Here is a 24,638-nt window from a genome sequence, read left to right on the forward strand (position 1 = left end):
CTTAAACTAGGGCTTTGTGACCACTCTGTGGCAAACAGCTCTTACGTAGAGTCATCAGACAGAGCGTACGGCTGCTGAGTGAGAAGGGTGGAAGTGGGAAGGGACAGGTGAAGTGAGGACCATGGAAAACTTCAAAGACCACTTGAGGAAGGTCGGCAGGTGGTAGAAGGAGAGAGGGAAATGAACAGAGGAGGTAGGTTGAAATCACATGGCCTTGTCATGGCTTAGAAGCACAATCTGCCTCCTTTATGATAAAAACTATAGGAATTACTAATGGAATGCATAGAGTCAATTCTTTTTTTCATAAACCTTAAATGGTAGTGTCTCAGGATAGGAATGGCGGAATTTGTTTGACTCTGTTGCTCCCTTGAGTCATGTTGACGCTACTGGCTTATTAGAGTAGCCCCCAAACTCCTGGAGCTATTAAAGTCCCCCCACATGATTTCAATCCATAGTTTCTATAGAACAATGAAATAAAAATCATCTAAGCTACACTGTACCATGTATGGTGTACGTATAGGAGCGGAATGCAGTCTCTAACACACTTCTGGAAGTCACACGGACAATGGATGGAATTATCAATCCAAAATAATCTTCAATGTAAGCAGCCAAGAGACAAATGATTCTCTGAGCATCGTGCATTGGCCACAGTCCCTAGTTTACGCGCATTTCAAGCGTTTTCTTTGATAGATCACAGTTTGGGAAAAAGTGAACTTTTCTGACCCTACCAACATGAACACAGATTTGACTAAGGCATTAATTGCTTAAACAGGATGCTGAGTTGCTAGACGATGTGCTTTAGGGTGCCTCTTGGGAGATGTTTTAAAGTAAGTTCTGGTTGCCTGCTATTAGGAAATGATGTAGGGGGTGGACACAGTTCCTGTTCTGTCCCTGATGGCCAACAGTAAAATCCGATGCTCTGGAAGCTGCTGGTCATTGCCGCACACAAGAATATACAATAGGCTTCTGTAGCAAAAAAAAAAAAAAAAAAAAAAAAGTGTGGAGGAGAGAGGACAGAAGCCCAAAGTATTAAGCCATTTAAAAGGACTTCCTTTTGACTTACATTTTTTTCCTCAGTTTAATAAAAGTCAGCCAAAATAAAGGGAATATTTTTCAAAGTTGATTCCAGTGAAAAAATGATAAGGTGTGTAGTATATGTGATCATGTAAAACATAAGCACTGGGCTTTCTCAGTGGTTTGGTGTCACAGGATTTTTATCATGACTTTTTGAAAGATATTAATTAACCTGGCTGATTGCATCACAGGGCCACAGCATTCCTAAGGTTGGTTTATCAAGATAAAACACACAAGGGCAGCTTGCCTCACTCACTTGAGAAGCTATCATTTTAAGATTCACATTTATGGTCCTTAATCTCCGAAGGCAAGAGATAGAAATTTTATCTACCTTGGATGTCTAATGTAGAACTCAACTGGTAATATTCAAGATATGGAGTTCATGGCTTAAACATGGGGAAACTCCAAGACAGAGAGTGTTGTGAAAAGCATAGGAGGCAAGGCATCGTGGCTGTGGTACCTTCCATGCAAAGACCGGTGGTCAGAAGTTGTTCTGCAGTGGCTATAGGAGAATCCTGGACTTCAGTGCTACATCTACCAAACTTTTCGTGGGCCCCACCTTCCACCACCTTTATTTATATCCCCATGAAGTTCATTTCCCTTTCCCATTAGCCTTTGTTTGGATTTCTTAATCATTCTTCCAGGACTGAGGGTCATGACTCACTTCTACAAGATGCCTAGACAAATTTTGTTTTCTATCTTGTTTTCCTTTTGACTGATTATACTTTAATATACTTACATATTAAAGTCCTCTCAACTCAGAAAGAGCACCCTCAGATTTTACATCTTCGGTACTTGAAGTAGTGTTTATCATAGATAGTTATTGAACAAGTTGAAATACAAAAAAATTCTATTTACTAGATATCGATATTTTAGCACTCAAATATAAATTCTATTTACTAGATATTGTTATTTTAGCACTCAAATATAACAATACCAACTGGAAAGAGACTTCAGTTTGAAAGCAGTTGTTTCTATTTATCTAGGATTTTTGTTTTGGTAACATCTCTCCTCATTAACTCCTATTATTTGAAACAAATTCCTCTAAAACTTACACCTTGTCAATGAGATGGCTGGGTATCACACTTATTTCATAAGTGATTTATGGAAAAGGTCTAAAGAAGTCATTTTAAAAGGAACAAATGTTTTTTTTGACTGCCCATCTCATGCACTGACTTATGGGAGAATATTAAACCAGGGCAACTCATCCACTGGTATTTCTCAAAATCATGAAGCTGTGACCTTTGGAAGGGAGGTTTCCTACAGCTCAGGAAATTAATTGGGTGATACATTTTTCTCATCACTTGACAAAACCAGACCCTGAGACAAAAAATGGAGCATTAAATAGCACAAACAGATTAAAGACAGATTTAGACATTTAAACATCTATACTATCAGGTTCCAAAACAGAGGCTCTATGGTCACCAGATACCCACGGCTAAATTAGTTCACTCTATCCCTTCTAAATATTTAATAAATTGTTTCTTAGTGCTGAACCCAAAGGGGAAATGGCCCTCCAAAAAAAGAAACATTACCAGGCTTCTCTGCCCTGCGATGATTACACATGCGTCCCCCTGAATGCCATAAAAGGAGAAGATTCATGGTTTGTGATGCCCTGTCATGCCACAGGGCATTCAGTAAAGAGATGTTTACATGCAGGGGAGTCTGAGCGCTTTCCCTACTTAAAATCAACAACGCCGAGAAATGCTACCCCTAGAATCTATATATCCTGTGACTCACAGATGTCTTAAATTTGAGAGCATAATATGCACTCGTGTGTCCAGGCCTGCTTTCTGTCTAGGAAGGGCAGGGAGGGTTGCATAATGGAGGACTCTGTGGTGAGGGGAACCTTCTGTATTGTTTAATCCGACAGGGGAGCCACTAGCCACACATAGCTATCGAGCACCGGAAATGTTCCTAGTGTGGTTCTCAGAAATAAAGCTTTAATTTTGACCCACCGAAACGGATTTTGAAGTCATCACACGTAGTTCGCAGACACTGCATCGGACACTGTGGCTTTAGGCTGTGAAATGGATTTAGGCTATAAGGCTAATCAAATGAGGCAGGGTCTGGCAAGCCTCTGCAGTGCCTTCTCTGCCACCCAGGGCCACATTGCTTATGCTGCTGTTTCCTTTTTTAAATCTGTGAAGTGATAGGCCAGATGATTTCTAAGACATCTTCTAATATACCCAGCTTTAAGATAGCCACACACTGCGACTGTGACTAGAAATAGATGTGATTACTTTCCCACTGTCCTCATAAAAATCGGCGCTTGCCTAGCGAGTGCAAGGCCCTGGGTTCGGTCCCCAGCTCCGAAAAAAAGGAAAAAAAAATTGACCCTTTAATCATGCCAGTTCACGAGCACATATATGCTCTCAAGAATGTACAGAACACGAATGAAAGAAGAAGCTATGGGAGATAGAGGATAGTCTGCGGAAAATCAGTTGGGTTTATCCTATTTCATTCCTGCCCCGGTGAGACATGACACTGTCTGAGAGGGAAAAAGAAATCAGTCTGGACCTTAGGTATCAGTATGTTATTAGTAGAGATACCATTAGTAATAATGCTATTATCCATACCCTGAGTCATTCCATTTTGTCAGCATTCTAACTACAGCACCTAGTGTAAGCTGGGATAAGCATTATGGGACAAAGGAGCAGACAGTCCTGACAGCTCGAGGCAATGTGGAAGCTCACGTGTGGCATTTTTTAGAGGGAGTTGATAGAAGCAGATTACTTTTAAAAACACGGGTACTCCTGTGCATTTTAAATCTCTCTTCCTTGACTGTAGGCCCCAAGTTAGAAATCTGTGAGTTTAAAGGAACAAGCAATCCTGTCACCTCAACTGTCCAGACCTAGACCATGGCTGAGATGCTAGCCCTGAGCCTTTCTGCCCGTTGGCATCAGCTCATTTTGAAGACAGTGGATCCCCTCTCCCTGGTTCTATTTGGAAGGGGAGCCACACCACTGATGTCCACAAGACCAAACCAGAACATAGGATGATGCCACGGTGTGTTGGTTGCTTTCTTTGTTGCTGTGGGCCCATATATGACAAGAAGCAGTTTAAGCATGGGCAGGCTTACTTTCTCAAGGTTGGGGGCATGGAGTTCATCATAGTGATAAGGGCTGGCTGTGTGTGTGTGTGTGTGTGTGTGTGTGTGTGTGTGTGTATCACAGCATCACCTCTCTGCAGAGCAGGAAGCAGAGTAACGAGGAATATTATCAAGATAGTCTGCTGGCTTTCTTCTTGGGCTCAAGAGATGGTGGCAGCCATCTTCAGCAGAGGTCTTTCCTACTCAGTGAAAGCTTGGTTAATGGCCTCACAGACACCTCCCAAAGGTAACTGCACAAATGCTTTAATTGTGGCTCTTGACTCAGTGGAGTTATTCTGCGGGATGTGCCTGAAGTCAGGTCCTGTGATCAGCGGAGAACCTGGGTGAAGGCATAGAAGAGACAGGGAGTAGCCTGGGGACTAGGGGTGGGGCTTGCTGCAGATTTCCTCTCGCTAGCATATTCCATGTCTAGACTTTTAGGAGCACACATTTCTGAATTTCAGCTTTATAATCACTATGAGAATAATTTTGTGAAAGGTAGAAGGTAGAACATGTTTGACGGTTCATCATTTTGGTTTGTAACTTGTTAGTGCCTGTACATTTTTCCTAAGAATTTTTCTTTTGTCTGAAAATTGCCTTTGAATTTATTTATAATGTATTTATACATAATGGAGAAACATGAGGCGCATCTGTACATTTAATGGGAAATAAACAGGATGTAGATTTGGAAGGGCATTTGTATCTTTCAATAGCATGTTCTCTGAATGGTGACTCTAAGTTCTAGATATTTTAATCTCTTCAAACTAATACGGGGCTTTTAGCTAAACTTAAGCTAGAAATGGCATAAAGATATTCATCATAGTGAATATCACAGTCATTGTCTAGACGTCATTAAAGAAAAACAAAATCAAATGACTCCTGTCATCTGCTCTGCCTTTTAGATTGTTTGTTCTTCTAATGACAGTTAAGGGGTCTTTCTGTTTCCCCCTACACTAATGCACCCTCAGATACAGCTAGAGAAGTCTGTTCACAGCGGATTTAACAGGGAGCCCCTTAGGCTGAGCTACAGAAGGGTCCCTGGTGTAGCTAGAGATAAGAAGGGATCACTTGTCTATTTTCTCTTGCCTGTTTGGAAAACAATGCCTCACTGGCTAGGAAGAAACCCAGGGAGGTGGGAAGGGCTCTGTGGAATGGGGGTGGGGTGGACGTGGGTTGGGGCAGGTCTCAGTTTCTCAGAACCAAATGAATGGGGTGGGGGGTGGGGAGTGAAGGGTCAGGGAGTCTGCTGTAGTCTTCAGTGTCTATCATCCGGTGACCAAGAGGGCAGGCAGATCAAAGTTCGGTTTGGGAACCCTGAGTTTTTCAACTGTAGCCTAGCGAACCACTGTAGCTGAAGCTAACGTGAATTGAGCCTTCACCAATCGCTCCTTACAGCTTCATTTCAAATGAGGCAGAAACACTATTGAAGCTTATGCTGTTAATAGCCATTTTCAACGGCTCTGGACTCAGATGTGATGATGTGTTAATAAGTGAAACTAAGACAAACTCAGAGTTTCCACACACTGCTCAGACACATGTCCAAGTTTCCTCCTAGTGGAGAGCCTTCTCCTGAGTTCTTAGAGGCCGTTAGAGCACAATGAGTGACATGTAAGTCTTTTTATGATAAAGAGGGTGAAGAGTAACTGAGATGCGGAGTTTGCACCCCGACTGGGTGAAAACAGGAAGGAACAGTTTCAGAATGGGGGTGGGAAAGCTCCTAAGAAACCTCAGGCACAGTCACGTTAGACTGGAGCACAGCACGCGGGCGTCTACGTTTACCTTCCACTGCTGTGATAAAACACCAGGGCCAAGAGCAAGCCGGGGCGGGAAGGGTTTATTTCAGCTCGCGGCTAATAAATAGTCTATCGTGGTTCCTCTTAGGTGGGAACTCAAGGCAGGACCCTGAAGGCAGCAACTGAAGCACTGACCATGGAGGAGTGCTCCTTGCTGGCTTGTTCAGCTTGCGTTTTATAAGACCAAGGACCCCGGTGCGGGTGGAGCAGGCTGGGTCCTCCACATTAGTGAAAACGCCCATAGACTTGTTCATAGGCGGATAGAAGCATTTTCTCCATTCAGGCTCCCTCCTCCCAGCTGTGCCAGGTTGGCCAAAGGGAAGCAGTCTGTCAGGGGACAGGCAGGGGTCAGAAAATACTACGAAAATGCCATCTGTTTTTTGTATTGCCAAGAACTTCTTCACTTGTAGAAGAAACAAAACCAGTAAGGGCATGCGTATAAAGGAAAGATGTCTTTATAGACGATTCTAACAACTGTTTAGAATGCTGCAGGCTCGGAAGACCTGGGGGGGATCTAGATATAGCCTGTGTTAGACTCTAACCCTAAGCACTGCCAGCCGTCAGCCATGTTCTTGTCTCTGGTTTTACGGGATACTGTGTGTTGGGGGAGGAGTCTGCTCTTACTCAGGTATCATGAACTTTTTGCCAAGTGCTGGATTCTGTCTTTTACAATCTCCCCTGAACGTCTCAGAAAACCCGAAGGTCACATTTACAGAATAGATGCCGAGAAGAATTCGCGGGAAACAGGCCTGCGTGAGCTCCAGGCTTTCTCTCTTACTGCGTCATGCTCGCCGCTCATCTTCAGATGGTTACTACACGGTGTAACGATCCACCCTGGATTGTGAAAACGAAATCTCTACCTGACGAACTCGTAAATGGTTTCGTCGGTTCGTTTTAGCTTCCTCATGTCATCGTCAGAGACATTTGAAATTCATAAAGACACCCCCCCCCCCCAGAGCACAGTTAGAACCCTCATCTAAACAAGCACTACTGAGCTACTCAAACCAACAGGGGATAGAGCCAGACGGGAAAAGAGCGGCACTGGTCACTGTGCTCTGCTTCAACTAGTGAATGAGAAGTGACATCGTGGAAGAGGGGCAATGGGATGTGACATACAGAAGGCTCAGTGACAGAGAGGACAGAGGAACAGGACCACTACCTGCAGTGCTGGCATGCTATGATGTCACTGGCTACCCAACCTTCCTTCTAAAGCCTTTCCAGGGCCCATCTGTGTGGCTGCTTACATTGCTTGACTCTTCGTCTCGAGAGGGATACTACTCATCTATGGAAGCCTTTGTGGCTCACGGAACACTTCACGTCAGCACTTCATTTGCTGCTTGTAATGCAACAAGACACGTGGAACAGCATTCGATATCAAGAGTGTATGCATCTATATGGAGAATACAGACCACGTCACACAGTGAGTGCTTTCAAGGCCGGCACCACTGAGGGAGGCAGTGCGCCTCTCTTCCTATCCGTCTTCTAGATTAAAGCACTGTGTGAGCATGCATGTGTGAACACACACACACACACACACACACACATACGCACGCACGCACGCACGCACGCACGCACGCACGCACGCACGCACGCACGCACACCTCTCCACAAGAGGTCTTGCCTCACAGAAAAACCACTCTAAATGGTAGATATAGAACCACATTCTTATAATAGCAGAATTCAGGAGGCCAGGCAGGAAGATCATGAGTTTGAAGCCAGCCTGAGTTAAAAAGTGATTTCCAGGCCAGCCTGGTAAATGCAAGCTGATTTTCAAAAAAAAATTCAGACTAAACTAAATCAAAGCAAACAAATATTCAAACATATATCTAGTATATTCTTTCTGAGATGCTTTAAAATGAACAGGAATCATTCAGGTTAATAGACATGCATAAAACATACAAAGTCAGTTTTCTGAGGAAAGGAGCTAAGGAGTTAGGCTGTTTTACACAAAGGCCCTGAGAAGGACAGTTTGAAAGAACCGAATTCTGCCGCAACTTAAAAATAGGTTGATTCATGAAAACCTGATTCATCTAAAACATAAAAAACCAAGCCTTCATGAATACATCTGTTATGTAAATCCATGCTCACCTGTACTGTGTAGAGAACAAAGAATGATAACATACTCATATAGTTCTCATTACAGATTTGAAAGAGATTTACACTAATTTATTGCATTTGTCTCCGGCCAGCTTTTAAGGCAGGCAAAGGCTGTTATTTTTCCTGCACGGATGAGAAATCGAGAGGTTAAGTGACTTGCCCAAGGTCAGACAGACACTCATTCATTCACTGCTCTGAGTGATGGAGTTTTAACGGGATAACAGAGGAAGTAATGTCCTTCCTCCCATTTTTTTTTGAACAGCTGTGAAGGCTATTAAAACAGGAGTAGATGATCTCACAGATACAATGCTGAATGAAAGAATCCAGACACAAATGTGGACATGTTGTACGAGTCAATCAGCATAAAATTCAAATGCAGACAAAGCTAACTCCTGGCGACACAAGGCAGAATGGCGGCCATCTTTGGGATTGGGGCGAGGGGGCGGGCACAGAACTTTCTAGCTTTTGGTCTGACTTGTATATTACTTACAGTCATTTCTGAATGGTCAATGAGATGTACATTAGGACTTGACCACTTGGCATATAAATAAAGGAATGTTCATATAAACCAGTAATTTTACACCTTCAGGGAAAAAAATCTATAAATGCACTTTAGAAGATCATTAAGCCTTGAGCCATTTGTGATTTCATTTAAATTTCTTGGCTGCATCTAGAAAATGAGCCATGAACTCATCTGAAGACTGTAGAGAGAGATGAAAAGGTTTATGGAAAATATGGTCAATGTTTATCTGCATTTGAGAAAGTTTTCTTTATAGGAGATGGGAAACGGAAGCATACTAAGATAGCACTATAATTCATTTAGGGCTATGCAAAGCATTTGTTTGTCATGATTTAAATTAGGAGTGGAAATAGCTTAGTAAAGAAAGTACTTAGCATGCGTAAGGCCCTGGGTCTATCTCTGGTACTCTAAGAACACAGACAAACCTAAAACGAGAAACTGCAGGAAAGTGAGATTATGAACTGTTCATATAATCTGTCCTGGAGAATAGATAGATACCCTCAGGGAGCCAGGGAACATACTTTGCTAAAACACCTGTTTAACTGGAAAACACTAGATATGTTCAGGACATGGCACTAGGTGCCAGGAAGCTGAAGCAGACTTGGGGTACACAAGGGCTCCCAAGAATGGCAAGTAGATTTGATCATTTCCCAGTACAGAAATTATAGGTGCTTAAAACAATTTCAAAAATGTATTTCCTACTTTCCCAAGAATTCCTTTGCTCTGGACCTGCACACCGTGAGCTAAGGCTGTCTGTCCTTCCATGCAGGTGTTCCCGATGATAAATGTTTTATAATTTTCTTTTTTAGAACTTATATAACAAAGAGAATCTGTACTGAATGATCTATCTTGATCATCCAGGTCATGGATAGGTGGTTTCCATGTGGTGGCCCCGGGGCGCATTCACTTCACAAGTGCTCAGCTCCACTTGCAGAGTGGCTTGTAGCCGCGGTACAGCACCACGGAAGGCAGTTTCTGCAGGAGGAAGCCTTTACTCCTTTTTGCATTTGCATGCTTAGTTTTTAGTCAGCTGTTATGTGTCTGTGCATTAGCCTGCCTAGGCATGCAGTAAGAATTATTAGAATACATTTTATGCCCGAGCTATCTGCCTGATGTGAGCATGGACACTCAAACTTGACTGCACCTCTCATTCTACATCCCAGGGGGGCCTGGGCCATCTCTGATGTTTGGGTATCAGAAGGATCATCTCATTCTCTCTGGTGATGTTAAAAAAATCACACAGCAGGTTAGAATGGCAGCTTGAGAGAAAGAGGAGGAGATAGTCAGTTGAAGATGTTCTCTTTGTGACCTTTATACACTGGCAAAGGACCTACAAACACAAGGAACTGGGACTTTGGTGTTCACACAATCCATGTGACATGACCTCACTATGGGATTCTGTTTTTGCTGAATGGTAGAACCTCTCATCCACCCCATCACAAACCCCCATCCCCACGTTATTTGTATGGATATGTAGCTGTGGTGGGTCTAATGGGAATGGCCCCCATAGGCTAATGTGTTTGACTGCTCTTTGAAAGGATTAGGATTTGGAGGTAAAGCCTTGTTAGAGTGTGTCATTAAGGCTTTGAAACCTTAGGCCAGGCCCAGTCTCTGTCTCTCTGTCTCTCTGTCTCTCTGTCTGTCTCTGTCTGTCTGTCTCTCTGTCTCTCTGTCTCTCTCTGTCTCTCTCTCTGTCTCTCTCTCTGTCTCTGTCTCTCTCTCTGTCTCTCTCTCTCTCTCTCTCTCTCTCTCTCTCTCTCTCTCTCTCTCTCTCTCTCTCTCCTGCCTGTGGATCAGGATACAGAACTCTCAGCTACTTCTCCTATACCATGACTGTGAGTGACACCATGCTCCCAGCCATGATGACATGGTCTGAACGTCTGAAACTGCAAGAAAGCCCCAGTTGAATGTTTTCCTTTACAAGAGTTGCCATAGTCCTGCTGTCCCTTCACAGCCATAGAGTCCTGACGAAGATGGTAGGGTAGCCTTGAGGTCCTTAGCATGTAGTAAGCAGGACATGTAACTTTCTTTCATAAATTACTCTTTCTGTTATGGGTCACACAAAAAGACCAATACTCACTCATAAACCATAGTTTTTAATGATCTTTCTATTGTTTTTATTATGAAAATAAACCGAGTTACGTACCATCAAGCCTTGTTCTCCTGGTTTTCCTGGTTCACCCTTAAAAAAAATTAATAATAACAAGTAATTAGAAAGCATTTAAAAATTTTTTCAGTTATCTTTTCTTTCCAATATTGCTGGTCATGTGAATGTCCAGTACCATGTTTGTTTGCTTTGCTTTTTAAAGATTAAATGGAATATAAACATCCCACAAAGAGCTGAGGGCCTTTCTTTGACTGTAATCATGTGTTTTAGGGTTTGATAAAATTAGTCTAGATCCTTGTGCGTTCCAGATGCTGACACAAAGAACCCATGCAGGCCAGAGAGGCACTCTCGCCACAGCATTACGTAGCAAAGTGAGCAGGGGCTGAGTTTGAAGTTTGTGCTTTTGCATTAGTCAGAGCTGAAGTAACATGTTTATTAAAACTGACAGAATATCCTGCTATTTCATATGGCTTTGTTTCACAGTGATCAGGTTCATATGGAACTTACTACTGTGTTCTATAGCCACACCGTAATGACAGCCTCTGGCTACTGGTTTACAGAGATGTGTGTCTATAATTCTAATACAAGTAGATTAATTTCCAGATCATACTAAAAATAGATGTATTTATTTTTATTCGTTGTGAGTGTTTTGCCCTAGTTTATGTCTATGTGCACCATGGTGCCCCACAGAGACCAGAAGAGCACACTGCCCTCCCCAGAACTAAAGGTTTTTTTTTTTTTTTTTGGTTCTTTTTTTTCCGGAGCTGGGGACCAAACCCAGGGCCTTGCGCTTCCTAGGCAAGCGCTCTACCACTGAGCTAAATCCCCAACCCAGAACTGAAGTTAAAAGGGTAGGTGTGAGCCACCGTGTTTTGGAAACCAGAGCAGTGAGCTCTCTTGCCTGCTGAGCCATCTCTCCAGAGCCCAGCTCACTTTCACAGAATCTTCTTTTCTAGTATACGCAAATTACCTAAGATCATTATAAAAGTCAAACCTATTTGTGGAAATCTTTAGTTCCTTTGCCCTTTGTGTAAAGGCACCACTGCTAGAGACTAACATCTTATATCTTCTCGATTATTGTCCTGCCTGACTTTGGAGGCAGGGCCTTTCACTGAACCCGGATGTCACTGATTTGCCTGGCCAGCGATCACCAGGGAGCCTCTGCCTTCCCTGTGATGGGTTACAAACTTAGCCTGCTGTGCTCAGCCTGGACGTGCTCGCTGGGATGTGAACTCTGGTCTTCATGCTTGTGGGGCACCTACTGACTGGGCCAACACCCCAGCTCTATTATTTTTGTTTCCTGACAGTAACTTCTTGCATAAATTTGTTTCTGCTATAATATGCAATATTCATTATATATTATATAATCTATAATATGTTGGATTATCATTTCTTTGTTTTAAAAACAGGTTTATATATTGTTCTCTCAACTGGTGGAACTCACTGGGTAGCCCAGGCTGTTTTTTTTTAAATACATCTTTTTAGAAAATATTTATTTTATGTGTACATGTGTTTTTTTGTCTGCATGTATGTCTGTGCACTATCTCTGTGTGCAGTGCCCTCAGAAGCCAAAAGACAGTGTTGGATGCCTGGAACCTGAGCTACAGACGTTTGTGAGCTTCCACGTGGGTGCTGGGAATCAAACTGAGGTCTACAGAAGAGCAGCCAGTGCTCATACCTGCTGGGCCATGGCTACAACCTGTTCCTGTCGGTCACAGCTGTCTTCCTGGCTCTGCCTCCTGAGAGCTGGCAGCACAGGAAGGAGCCACGATGTCTGCTAGCTTTCAACTGGTTATTTGAAGACAGCCACTTTATGACTAGCTGTCAAAGAAAGCTGTCGATACCCTCAAAGCTCCGGAAGGCTCTCTTCGGCACATCAATTTGAGAAAATGGTGGACATTAAGACGACAGGGTTAGGGTGAATTCACCACTTCTCGCTGTTGAGGGAAAGCGGTCCCAGCAAGGGGCTGAGTCAGTTCCTCCCTCGTGTGAGCAAGCACAGGGCCTTCATGAAGGGAAATGGGACTCTAGAGATGACGGCAGCAAAAAGGGATACAGTGCCCTGTGTAATGATTCTTAAAAAAATTCTTAAAAACAACAACACAAAAATGTATGCATTAAGTAAGATGCAAAGACAACATACAATAACATTACCAAATATGGCTGGTTTTAATTTTTACCCTTGGTTTTCAGGCATTTCTACTTTGTTAGAAAATATTTCCATCATTACTTTCGAACTGGAAAAATCACACATGAGAACAATTTAAGCAACACATTAAATAAAATTTAACTCAGCAATAAACCTTAATTCCTAACCCTGGAGGCACAACATCATCCAGATCATTTTTCTCATTCATATATTCATTCCTTTCAATTGTTGTGCTTCGTGTAACAAGTCCTATCATTTATCAGTGCCCCAGGTTTTTAATAGTGATATGGCTAATTTTAGTAATGAGATAATTTTAAACTGATTTCTGATAGATAAGCCTCAGATACAAATACAGAGTAATAATATGGCCATACCCTCTGATGTTAAAGTCATTACTTTTTAATTGATTTTATTCGCACTTTTAGCCAGGTCTTTTGGAAGGGACCAAATATTAGCAAGTTGCACTTGCTTTCCCTCAGCGGTGTGTGGCTTTATTGCCTGTGCTATTGGCCTTTAAGCAAACGTTATCAGTGTTGCTTTATTTCTTTCCCCACTATCTCACTTCATCCAAAGAGGTAGTGCTATATCCAGTGGTAGGCAGGATACAGACAGGACTGGGCACTTCTCATTATGAGCTTCCCAAAGCTTACCTAAGAGCCACGCAGGTGCTGTCTGTGGGCCCCTGTGGGCTGAGCGGTTAGGTGAAACACTGTTGCATTCCACCTTCCCCAGCTCTCTCTAGTCACTGGAACTCTTGGCCTATCCTTCCTTACCACCTGTTCCACCCCACTTCTTACCCTTAACAAGGACAACAACAATCCAGGAAGAAACTCACGGGTACTCCTGGCATTCCTCGGGGCCCGTCTTTTCCTGTGTCCCCAGGGGGACCTCTTGGACCAGGAGGGCCTGGGGGTCCTGGAGGCCCTGCCTGTCCTTGGTCACCCTGGAATGGAGGAAGGAAATGAACCAACAACAATCATGAGCGGTTAATAACCAGGTTCTATTTCAGCACTTTAAATTCATACTCTCCAATTTACATTTATGTTTAAAGAATGAGCCCACCATAAATATATAACCTTGCTCGCAATCTATCTGCCAGCAAGGAGCAAATATTTATTGTGAGAGAGCCAGACAGGTGCTATGAAACTAAAGCAGCAGCTCTCATTCCGGCAGCCCACTTTTCAGAGTGCACTGTTTATTAACGTATTCAGAGCTGTAAAAGCCCTTGTTTATTCTACTGGGTCCAATACCCCTATCGATGGGTGGCTTCATTTTCAGTTTGAAAATACATATACTCGCAGAATCTACAACTAAGCATAACAGGCTTCTGCTCTGTTGTATAATACGGATAATTTATCAGAGCCGGAGGGCTGAAGAAATGTGTGCCTAGGGCTGGTGACGATTGAAGTTGTTTGATTAAGAAACAAAACAAAACAACCCCCTTCCCAAAACAGGTGGGCTTTCTAGACTGTCAGCCACCAAACGTAATTCTCTTCTAGAATATTGACAAAGGCCCGCCCACCATTTATGTGCCATGCAGGAGAGGTAAATGCAGAGGCTACAGCGCCCTGAGCGACAACTGAATGCGAAGGAGAAATGAGACTCCAGCAGGAAGCAGCACTACCTTAATCAGCCGGCGTTTAATGAGCTGCTGATCAGCAGAGAGAAAGCCATGATTGATTTTAGGAAACACCATCTGATCAGGCAGGTGAGGTCAGAGGTTGAAGTTCAGAGATCAGAGAGTTGAAGAATAAGCATCAGAAGGCCCCGAGGAAGAAATAAAGATATATACATTAGATTCATAATAACCGTTAAATAAAACAGAACTGGTGCTCACGTCTGACAGACCTTCAGCCTCAGGAAGAAAGACAGCCTTGCCATGGAAGGAGCCCAGACCCCTTCTGATTAGAAGTGAGTCCCGTTTGTAGCCCACCATTTGGATGTTGGGGGACGGTCTTTTAGGGCACCCGTTTACAAAACCTAGTGAACCGGAATGACCTCGCCTTCAGCACCCTGAGTAGAAAGTCTATCGACAAAGCACCAGTTCCAACTCGGTCAGATCTGCCAACCAGCATAATGTGCCACGAACCGGACACCCAACCTCAGAGTACTTAGAAGGACTTGATTGGCTGGGATCGCAGAGCACGGGAATGAGTGTGAACCCAGCCACAAATAGGAGGCAGCCTTCTAGGCAGCCTTTGGCTGTCACCAAACACGGTTAACTTCACTCTCCTCCTCATGAAGGCTCAGGAGGCTCTCCCTTAGACCCTACCTGACCTCGATTAAACACACGAGGTCCTCGGTGCTCAACACAGCCACCTGCCGTTACCAGCAGAAGCCGGGAAAGGCCACGGACGGTTCTCGTTCACCCTTATGCTGATTGTGGTTCTGACTGAGTTGGCATGAGCGTCATTCACAAACCTTGACGGTGAGGATCTGATTGCTGTGAAGGGCAGCAACTGTGGGGAAGCCTGGCAGGCCCTACGGACGAGGCACAACACCAAAACAACACGACACAAAACGTCACACAGACATTTCACTGGCAGACCAACAAAACAAGAACGTGCTGACAGCCTCCCCTTCCCGCGCAGGTTCTGAGCTCACGGTGACATGTTAGACCCAAGAGGCCCCACGGTAAAACAGGATCCCAGAGAGCCTGGAATGGCCAGGCTGCAAACTCATCGTGGTGGGTACAGTGGAATGTGTGCCCATTCGTGTGTACAGCTCGCAACTCTTAAATATTTCTGGAAACTTCTTTTTAAAAGGTTAGTCCAAGATGGAGCTAACTGCAGACGTTGTTATGAGAACATTCTGCCTACTGGTATTCTGTTTACAAATTAAGACGTGTAATACATATAAAATACATATCGTTTCTTTTATTAACAACAACGGCAGACAAACTTTTATTGTCAGATTGGAAGGACTCCCCAGGACAAACACAGTTCTCCACACACGTGTTACCACCCAACAAATCAAATTTTTCTCTCTGATGAGGTGACAGCTCTCAGGTCTGCCCTGGTTTTAGGCTCTCTCGTGAGGGCGGTGGATGGAAATCTGTCTCTTACAGCATGTGTGCTTCCTGTCAGGGTGATTTACGGTCACACTCAATGGTAATCGCTTCTGTCACGTAACTTTTTCAAGAGAATTTGACAGTATGCACAACCCCTTCAAGCAGAAAAGTGGTTTTGGATTCCTTAGCCAAGGAGAATGGGGGGATTGCTTGAGGAGCCCAGCGTGTGGCAACGGGCATAAAGTTATCTACACAGTGTTATCAACTGGGGAAATCTCTGCCTTTGTCCCATTTCTTTTTTAAAAACACACTGGAAATTAGAGTCTTTTATCCCCTTTAAAGCTACTGAACTGTTTACCATATAGGTTAACGCCAACCCCCAGCAATGGATGAATAGCTTCCATTTCCTCCTTGTCTGTCTACCTTCCTGTTTGAGGACTGGTTTTCAGCAAAGGCCTGAGAGTTCCTAGGTTTTTAACTGTATTTGTTTATTAGTGGGTATCTTCTCATTTTCCTGATGTTGGGGATATGTTTGATTTGTTAAGACAACCAACAGAATTGGGTTTGAGGCTGAAGATGTGTCTCAGTGCTACTGGTTCAGGTCCTGACTCTCACGGTTTAGCTCTGAGTTCTCAGGAAGCCAAGCAAAGGAAACCTTATCCCTCGTGCCAAATCGACTCTGATAAGGGTATTAAGTGGCTGGGCAGGTTTGCGGTGACCTGTGTCCTTTTTAAATTCCCCCTAAGTGAAAGTCCTTTAAGCATCGACTCTGCACAAACCCAGAAATGCCCCAAGTTGGAAAACAGATGTGTACAATTTGCTTTTGTTTTTACTATGGAATATGAGTTTAAAATGTTATTAGATGGTAATGTGCCAGGATGCTCCCATCTGTGACTCATTAGTCCTATGTGACACAGTCAGAATTTTATATATAAACCTCATATTTATGTAACAGAGAACAAAAACAGATACAAACAAAAAGTTAAGAAGGAATCAGAATCTTGATTGGTGGTGATAAATCATACTGTCACTTGGAACACGATTATCTAACAAAATAATTTTAAATTAAAAACCTTTTAACAGCACACATGGTATACCTTTCAAACGGTCTGAGATTTCAGCATATAAATAACTCACTTCTTGTATTCATATTTGAGCAGGGCCAGATTGTTGCTTGATCAAATTTGCAGCGGGGGTCACACAAAAGCGCCAACGTGTGTTAGTTCTCGGCCTGGCTCTCGATTTATTATGAAATCTACAGAGGGAGGTGGCCAGGTAATTCTGACCTGGACAGTGCCTAGGCCCCACACTGGAAATCTGTACTTTAAGAACTTTGTCTTGTCTTGTTAGATAACATCTTAGTCATGCTAGCTGTGAAATGCTACCACATGGGCTCAGAGATAAAATCTCCAGACTTCAGAAATGACCTCAGAAGGGTGTTAGGGTGTGTAAAAGGACCCTCTTAGATTCTAACAAGAATTCTAAGATTCTAAGCTTTTATATATGAGGAGAAAGTGACCCAAAAAATTTGTTAGTATTAACTAATATTAAACAATTAATTTTTTACATTAAAGTTTTATTGTAAGAAAACTTTAAAGTAAAATATTTAATATTAAGAAAAGAAAGAATGTTAATTACCCCAGTGATTGCAGTAAGCCTTTTTTATTGTAACCCTCTGAGTCTCAGGAAGTATTTTCTAGACACTCATGATTTTCTTATACCAAGGCCAATTTAATATTTCTTTTCTTTTTAAAATTAAATAGCTTTATTTATTTTTATTCCAAATGTTGCCCCCTCCCCAGTCCCCCATCCAGAGTCCTTGATCCCATCCCTGCTCCCCTTTGGCTCTGGGACAGTGGTTCCCCAACATTCTTTCTTTTCTTAAAGAAGAAAGATTAGGCATATCTGCCTTGAATGTAGTTAACATGAAGGCTGAAATTATGAAACTTTTAGTCAGATGGGGCTGAAATTTTTAATTTGTGTTGAAATATTGGGTTGTTCACAGTTACTTTAAGACATTAAAGCTTTCAATAATGACAAAAAATTAATTTTTTTACTTTAAATCATGAGGTAAATACGTTTTTACTCTAAATCCTGAGGTAAAATTTGTCCAAGGTGGGTTTTTTTTTTTAATGTAAAACAAATCTTGTTACACTTTTAGTAGAATGGGTAAGTTTTAAGACATATTACCATCTGGTGGTGATAATAAACCCCGTCTTCCAGAGGGCTGTATATACCTCACAGGTGGACTGTGTACTGCAAAGCATTGGTGGTAAACTCTCAGCTTGAGGACCCGCCTTACTATGATGGTGACTTTTAGGTCGGATGCCCTAGCTTTCCATGCAGAGGTACAGTTTTCAATAAGCAGGCCATTTCCCCATCACTAGTCAGAGCCTTCTCTGAAGAAGTGAGGTGGAGAGACTTTACATCTCAGACAACATGCCTGGTACACAGATGGTCCAGGCAGGCATGGGAAAAAAGAAGTGTGTCCCAGAAAGGATCCAGAAACAAGCCGAAATACCGGAATAACTCAAACATATTTCACCCCTGAATATTTTGAATTCTTAAGAAACAAGATGTACAAATGTGCAACACAGGCCACCTCACTCGGCCTGCACAAATAATTTAGGGCATGAGAAATGCCTCTAACTCTTTAGTAGGCTCAAATTCAAGGTATTATTGTATATTATATATTTTATTATATATTTTTATTATTATATTCAGTAATGACATCATTACATTAGAGTGAGAATTGTGTTTTGTCAAACACAGTCAAGAGAGCATCAGTAGAGTCAGATATGTAATCCCAGATGTTGAACTTCAGATTTTGCAATTTTTCTGGTTTGTGTTTATGGTCATTTATTTCCACTTATTTGATTGTTTAATGCTAGAGAGCCTAGAAACTGACAAGGATATTTAAGTGGCCCTTTTGGTCGCAGCAGCTATGTAGCATTCACACTGCGCTATGTCAGGATGAGTCAATGCCACGTAGGATTCCAAGCTAACAGCATTTAACACCTAAGAAAGTGGAGGAAAATAGGTAGGCGGGAACCAGATGGGTTGATAAGTGCGCTGGTGGAACAACAGAGAGGTCAGAGCCTGGTACTGCAGAAACATCTGTCCTTCCAGCACTTGGGAGTCTGAGGCAGGAGAATCCAAAGAGTTTAAGGCTAGCCGGGTTGAGCTATTTGGCAAGACCTTACCTCAAAAATAAGCAAACAAGCAAATCAATATTAAAAAGGGCTGGAGGTGCAGTAGAGAGGGTGAAAGTCCATCTATTGCCCAGATGAGGTTAGTAGGAGGGTGAAGCTGGAGGGTGAAGTAGGAAATGCCACTGGCACTCAGCTGCACAACCGCATCCTAGGACCAGGGCGAAGGACCAGTCAGTAGCTTCCAGTGCTAGTAAAGAGGATTCTCAGAATGTGTTACTTCCTTAAAGACAAGAGTGAGAATGGGGATTAGTGAATGCTCTCAGGTCTTCGCTTGAATAATGCAGGGTGGTGGAGGGGAGCCAGGGGGAGAGTGGGGGGTTTGGGGCAGATTTTGTCACAGATGTTGAACTAACTCATGGCTCTGCTAAACTTAAACTGAGGGATGGAATGGTAATCAGATATGTCCCTAAAAGAAGAGAGAGGTTTGTGTGGACAAGCAAGGCGTGAGGGCAGAAGTGAGATTCGTTAGGAAGAAAAGCAGACTAGCTCAGGGTGAGGAGGCAAGAGAGGACAATCGCTGATGAAAGATGGAAATGCAATGAGATATATGTATTAAAGTGTCATGATGAAATATATTGGTGCTGATTAAAACATAAATATGCAATGAATAAATGAAGACAGAGCTAGGAATCTGGAATCACGTGGCTGCATAAAGTTATCAATAGAGACTGCAGAGAGAACAGAGATACGGGGAAGGAGTTAAAACTTCTGGGACGAGCAAGGTGCAAGCAACCAAGAAGAGATTTCACAATGAGTGGCTGCACCTGCGGGGAGAGGCTGTCTTTCTTCACAAAGAGTCTACATAGGTAAATGACTCAAAATGAGAGATGTGTGTACTTTTGTATTGCATTCTTAATTTTTTTTTAAAATGTGCATAAATGACCCATAAAGAGGGCAGGCTAAGGCCAGCACATGGGAGTGTAGCTGAGACCTGTCTGCACAGATATAGAGAGGGAAGATAAATAATTATTTTAACTATAAAGAGTCAAGAGGCCTCAGAAACAAACCATATTATGTGAGAAGCACTGTAAAGCACATGTGTTATGAAAAAGAAAAATCTCTTGAGTTTTTCCATAACATACACCACAGTGACTTTGTTTGCCCAAAATAGATTTAGCATTACACAAATAATCATTACAAGGGGCATGCATGCGCATAAGAAAAGTTGAATTTTACTATAAGCAGATAAAACAGCATCTAGTTAAGGGAGGCCACTTGGGGAAATGTTTGCATAGAATGCAAAAATACTGAGGCCCGGGAATGACTTTGGTTTAACTATTATGAGGCTAAAGAAAGATGACATTGCATGAAAGAAATCTGGTATTAAATCGCTTACTGTCGTTGACGGATATTCCCTCTATCCAAAGAGGAAACCCAACCGGATGAAGAGAAAAGGCTAAAAGGTCCTATGAATGCCCACACAATATCCCAGCAGGAACCTGAGAGGACCACAACCTATAATTTATGGAAAAGACAGACGTAACAAGCATCGGTTACGGAAAGTTAAGTTTTCTTCTATCAGATATTTTCAGTCGCTCGAGAAACAAATTTTGCTTTCCATGGATGCTCCAATTTTATTGTTTCATCATAAAGAATGGTTAAGTTCAGCAACCCCAGTAACTATACCTCAAGTTCGTGAATGTGAATGATAAGTGTGAATTTTAAATACATAAGGGAGAGAACAATGTAATAATCTTTACACTGAGAAACCTCTTTAAATTCCATAGCTATTAAAACGTCAAGTAACGGCAAAATGCAAAATGTCTCTCAATGTGCAGTATGATGGTAGGAGCAAAATATATATATAATTTTTAAAGAGAGGCCAGGGGTTTTTGAAAAGTATTCCCTCAAGACCTGATGTCAAGAAACCTTGTAAGAACCTGCAGCACTACTGAAAGGTTGTCTTGGCCTGCGGGGAGCCGAGAGGTATAGACAAGGATGTCAGAGAGGAAACTAAGTGTGTTACCGAGAGGAAACTAAGTGTGTTACCGGAAAGAGACAGAGACGAAATCTGCATTTACAAAGAGCCTATTCTCTCCATATCAATATCCGGAGAGGACTCTGTGTCAGGGTTTAAAACAGTAATTAAAAACCTGCAGTGATGCTAAGAGGGGGAGCGTTGGCTGACACTCACAACGAGTCTCAGGTACGTGCCAGGTGTTAGTCCAAGAAAATGCTCTTTGAATCCCATACCAACTACTTGCCAGATAAGGTAGACTGAGTGACAGAGAAGTTAAGGGTTTCACCCACCTCACTGTATCAGACCTGCATCTGGTTCAAGATACCTTTTCAACCATGAAGTTTTTCACAATTCTTCAGAGCCTCTATGTTTTCTCTCCCATCATTCATTCATTCATTCACTCACTCATTCAATCACTCATTCATTCAAGAAGAACTTAATAATATTCTACTATAAGTGAGTGAAGGTTTTTGACATTGAAATTACAGCCACGAGGCAGCCTTCTTCCTGGCCTCAGCTGGGAGGTCTTTGGAATGTCTGTCTATGCTCTCCTTCACTTGCAGTTTTCTGTTCTCTTTACCCTCACCTATCACCCCTCAGCTATGTTCTTAGTTGGCCTCCTGCTGACTTCCTCAGTAAGGAGGCATGGCTGAAAATAAGACTTCTATACTAATGTTTTTAGAGATATAAAAAATATCTTAAAGGTACTTCTAAACTGAAAGACGTCATTAGTGGTCCCTCAGCGCGGATGAAAGCTTGACTACTGGCATCACTTCAGAGAGGCAGTAATGCTCAGCGACTAAACAACTATGTGACACTGGACAGGCATGTCAGGACGGCCTTACATGACAGGACAGTCTTACATGGGAGTCTTCTGGGAGAAAGAGAGCAGAGAAACAGCAATGAACAACCCAAGTCCACAGCTCATCAATGACACTGTGCCTGAGAGGCTCTGCAAATGGATGACGTCATGCCACCTCTTCAAAAGCATACTGTAGAGAACGATCTCTCTCTCTCTCTCCCTCTCCCTCCCTCCCTTCCTCTCTCTCTCTCTCTCTCTCTCTCTCTCTCTCTCTCTCTCACACACACACACACACACACACACACACACCAGGGATTATGAAATAGATCAGGGGGAAGAGGAAGACGTGGTCAATTCAGAGAAGTGGGGACTCAGACTTAGAAGCCATACTAGGTTTCTTTCTTGTTGCACTTAAAAATGATATTCATACCTCAAAGGGGAAGATAATGATTTCACCCAAGATATCCAAGTACACAGGAAGAGAAGGAAGTTAGCTCACATGGCGAGGGAGATTTTGCCAAGGACTAGTCAACTGAAGACTTGTAAATGAAAGCCGTTGAGACCCATGGTGGCTATTATGGTCAAGATTAACTCTGGTAGCAAGAGAAGACCCATGTTCCTCTTCTAGAGGTACACTGGACTAATTCTTGGAGTTCTAGGGACTTTACTTGAGCTTGGTCAAGATACTGCATCAACCACCAGAGCTGTAGTGTTCCTGAGGGAATTTAGACCAATGAGGAGTGCATCCCTTCATAAAGCAGTGTCTTTTAATAATTAATGCGAAGTACAACGTAAAAAAGTGTGGTGGTTAACACATAGGGGAGAGAGAGCATTGATACAGACAGCAGCTGACATGGAAAATGTACTAAACTGCCTTACTCATTAGGGCAGCATGCCCAACTTAAGCGCATTCAGTCTGGGGCAAGGAGGCAGGCTCTCAAGGGCAGAATTTGAGATAAAGATAGAGATCAGGCACACCCTTCTCAGGGAAAAACCTAGAAAAATTTGATAGGCCGTGAATGTGGAGGCAGTGATAAGTCGGGTTAAAGAAGGTAACCCTAGTAGAGTTAGGAAAAAGAGATTAAAAAGCAAGGTTGGAAATACCCTGTAATTTCTTAACTGCAATTCCAAAATTCAAAATGGTTGAAGACGAGATTATCTCCATACGTTCAATTTTTTTCTAAGATTGTAGCAATTGTGTCCAGGAACAAAAACTTACTTAAACAGATATGAGGCTATGTCTGGTCCCTAAAATCCTTGCTAGTGTGAACAGGCTTGCCTTCCACTGAAGAACCAGATGGTTGGATTACATGGGACGCCCCTCATACAATATACACTGTATGAATATTACCAATGTCTTATTTCCTCAAAACTCAAATTTGACTTGGAGACTTTCAAGGAAAAATTGTGAGCTTAGTTCAACACTGACAACATAAAATGAGCCTTTAACAGTGTAAGTGAGGAAAGGAGTGAGCTTTAGAATTAAGGCAATGGATTTGCATCTGAACAAAACTTGTGAAAAAGACTACTCTGGGAAATGCCCAGCTTAAATTCATGACATGAATTACATGTTACAATTTGTGCCAGTTTGTAGCAACTAAAAATATATTTGCTTTTTACATGTTAATCAGGGTTGGCCTGATCAACAGTTACACGGCATACATCATTTACATAATTTCTTTAATAAATCTATAATCACATTTATATTAAGCAAATACGTTTCATAGTATCGCAAAAGCAATTCTGTAGAAATTTTGTTTTTTAATGAAGTAAAGAAGCTACAAGGAGCTGGAGAGGTGTCTCACCAGTTAAGAGCACTGGCTGCTCTTCCAAAGAACCCAGGTTTAACTCCCAGCAACCATTACAAAGAAGGGAGAAAAAGTATCTCCTAAAGTCTGGAACATCAATTGCCACACACTTGCTGCACCGCAATTTGTTTAAGCTGAACAAGATCTGACTAAACTCATGCAGTATTCATTTGAAATACAAATTTTGAGTTAACAGATCTCTAGTTCTCAGGGGTTCTCCATGGTAAGACAGGACAGAAACACAACAGTGTGAAATGTACCTCTAAACAACCCAGGTTACCCTCTACTTGAGACTGAAGCCAAGGGCTCACCTTGACTTAAATACACCCTGCCCATTTTCCAGTGGCGTGGCACAGACCGACAAAGAACAGCTCGCACGAAGCAGGAATCGTTAGCTAACAGGCCATCTGACGTGGAAGGGAAAGTGGGCGTCTATCCAGATGCCGTGAGGGAGAAGGCCAGCACATCCTGCTGTTGCCTACAAGCTCCGTTTACTGCTTTGGCTTGGTGACTATTTGTTCAAATTCTCTGTGTAACGTTCAACTGAACCTTGACACTAAATTTCTTGGGCATGCCCTGTGACTGGCAGCCTCTCCATAGCAAAGCTCGGAGAGTCCCACGAGCTTCAGTACATGGAGGATAATGTACTTCCTACTCTACCTCTGAGCTTTGCCAGGCACCATGGAAGAAGTGCAGTCTACGGTGAAAGCCAGGTAGCCCTTGGGACAACTAAACCACTCAAAAGTGGTTTTAGCAACAAAAAAAGATGACGATATCTTTGGGAAGTTCACTGGAGTCTGTTACTCAGACTGACAGTGGTATAGTAACTTTTTCACAGGTCTATCTGGTCCTGTATCCTAATTTCCCCCATTAGTCCACATTTTAATTTTATGGTGATCTCCCAAGGTTTGCTTAGTTGGGCAAGATTAAAACAGGATCTGGAGATCAAAAACATACTAGAAATTTGCATCATTCTAAAAGGCGGCTAAAGCTATGGACTGTAAGGACACTGTTC

At 42.5% G+C, this 24,638-nt stretch overlaps 1 protein-coding gene across 1 annotated transcript in view; it reads right to left on the reverse strand.

Moving 5' to 3' along the window:
- Col25a1 (collagen type XXV alpha 1 chain) overlaps positions 1-24,638 on the reverse strand; it is a 394,115-nt gene that overhangs the window by 104,137 nt on the left and 265,340 nt on the right. Inside the window, exons 8-10 of the mRNA XM_032897332.1 lie at positions 14,456-14,527; positions 13,667-13,774; positions 10,722-10,757 (exon numbers count right to left, since the gene is read on the reverse strand). Of these exons, the coding sequence (XP_032753223.1) occupies positions 10,722-10,757; positions 13,667-13,774; positions 14,456-14,527 (216 nt within the window). The remainder of the gene's footprint in view (positions 1-10,721; positions 10,758-13,666; positions 13,775-14,455; positions 14,528-24,638) is intronic.

This window comes from Rattus rattus, chromosome 3 (assembly GCF_011064425.1).
Source record: "Rattus rattus isolate New Zealand chromosome 3, Rrattus_CSIRO_v1, whole genome shotgun sequence".
Lineage (NCBI taxonomy): Eukaryota > Metazoa > Chordata > Mammalia > Rodentia > Muridae > Rattus > Rattus rattus.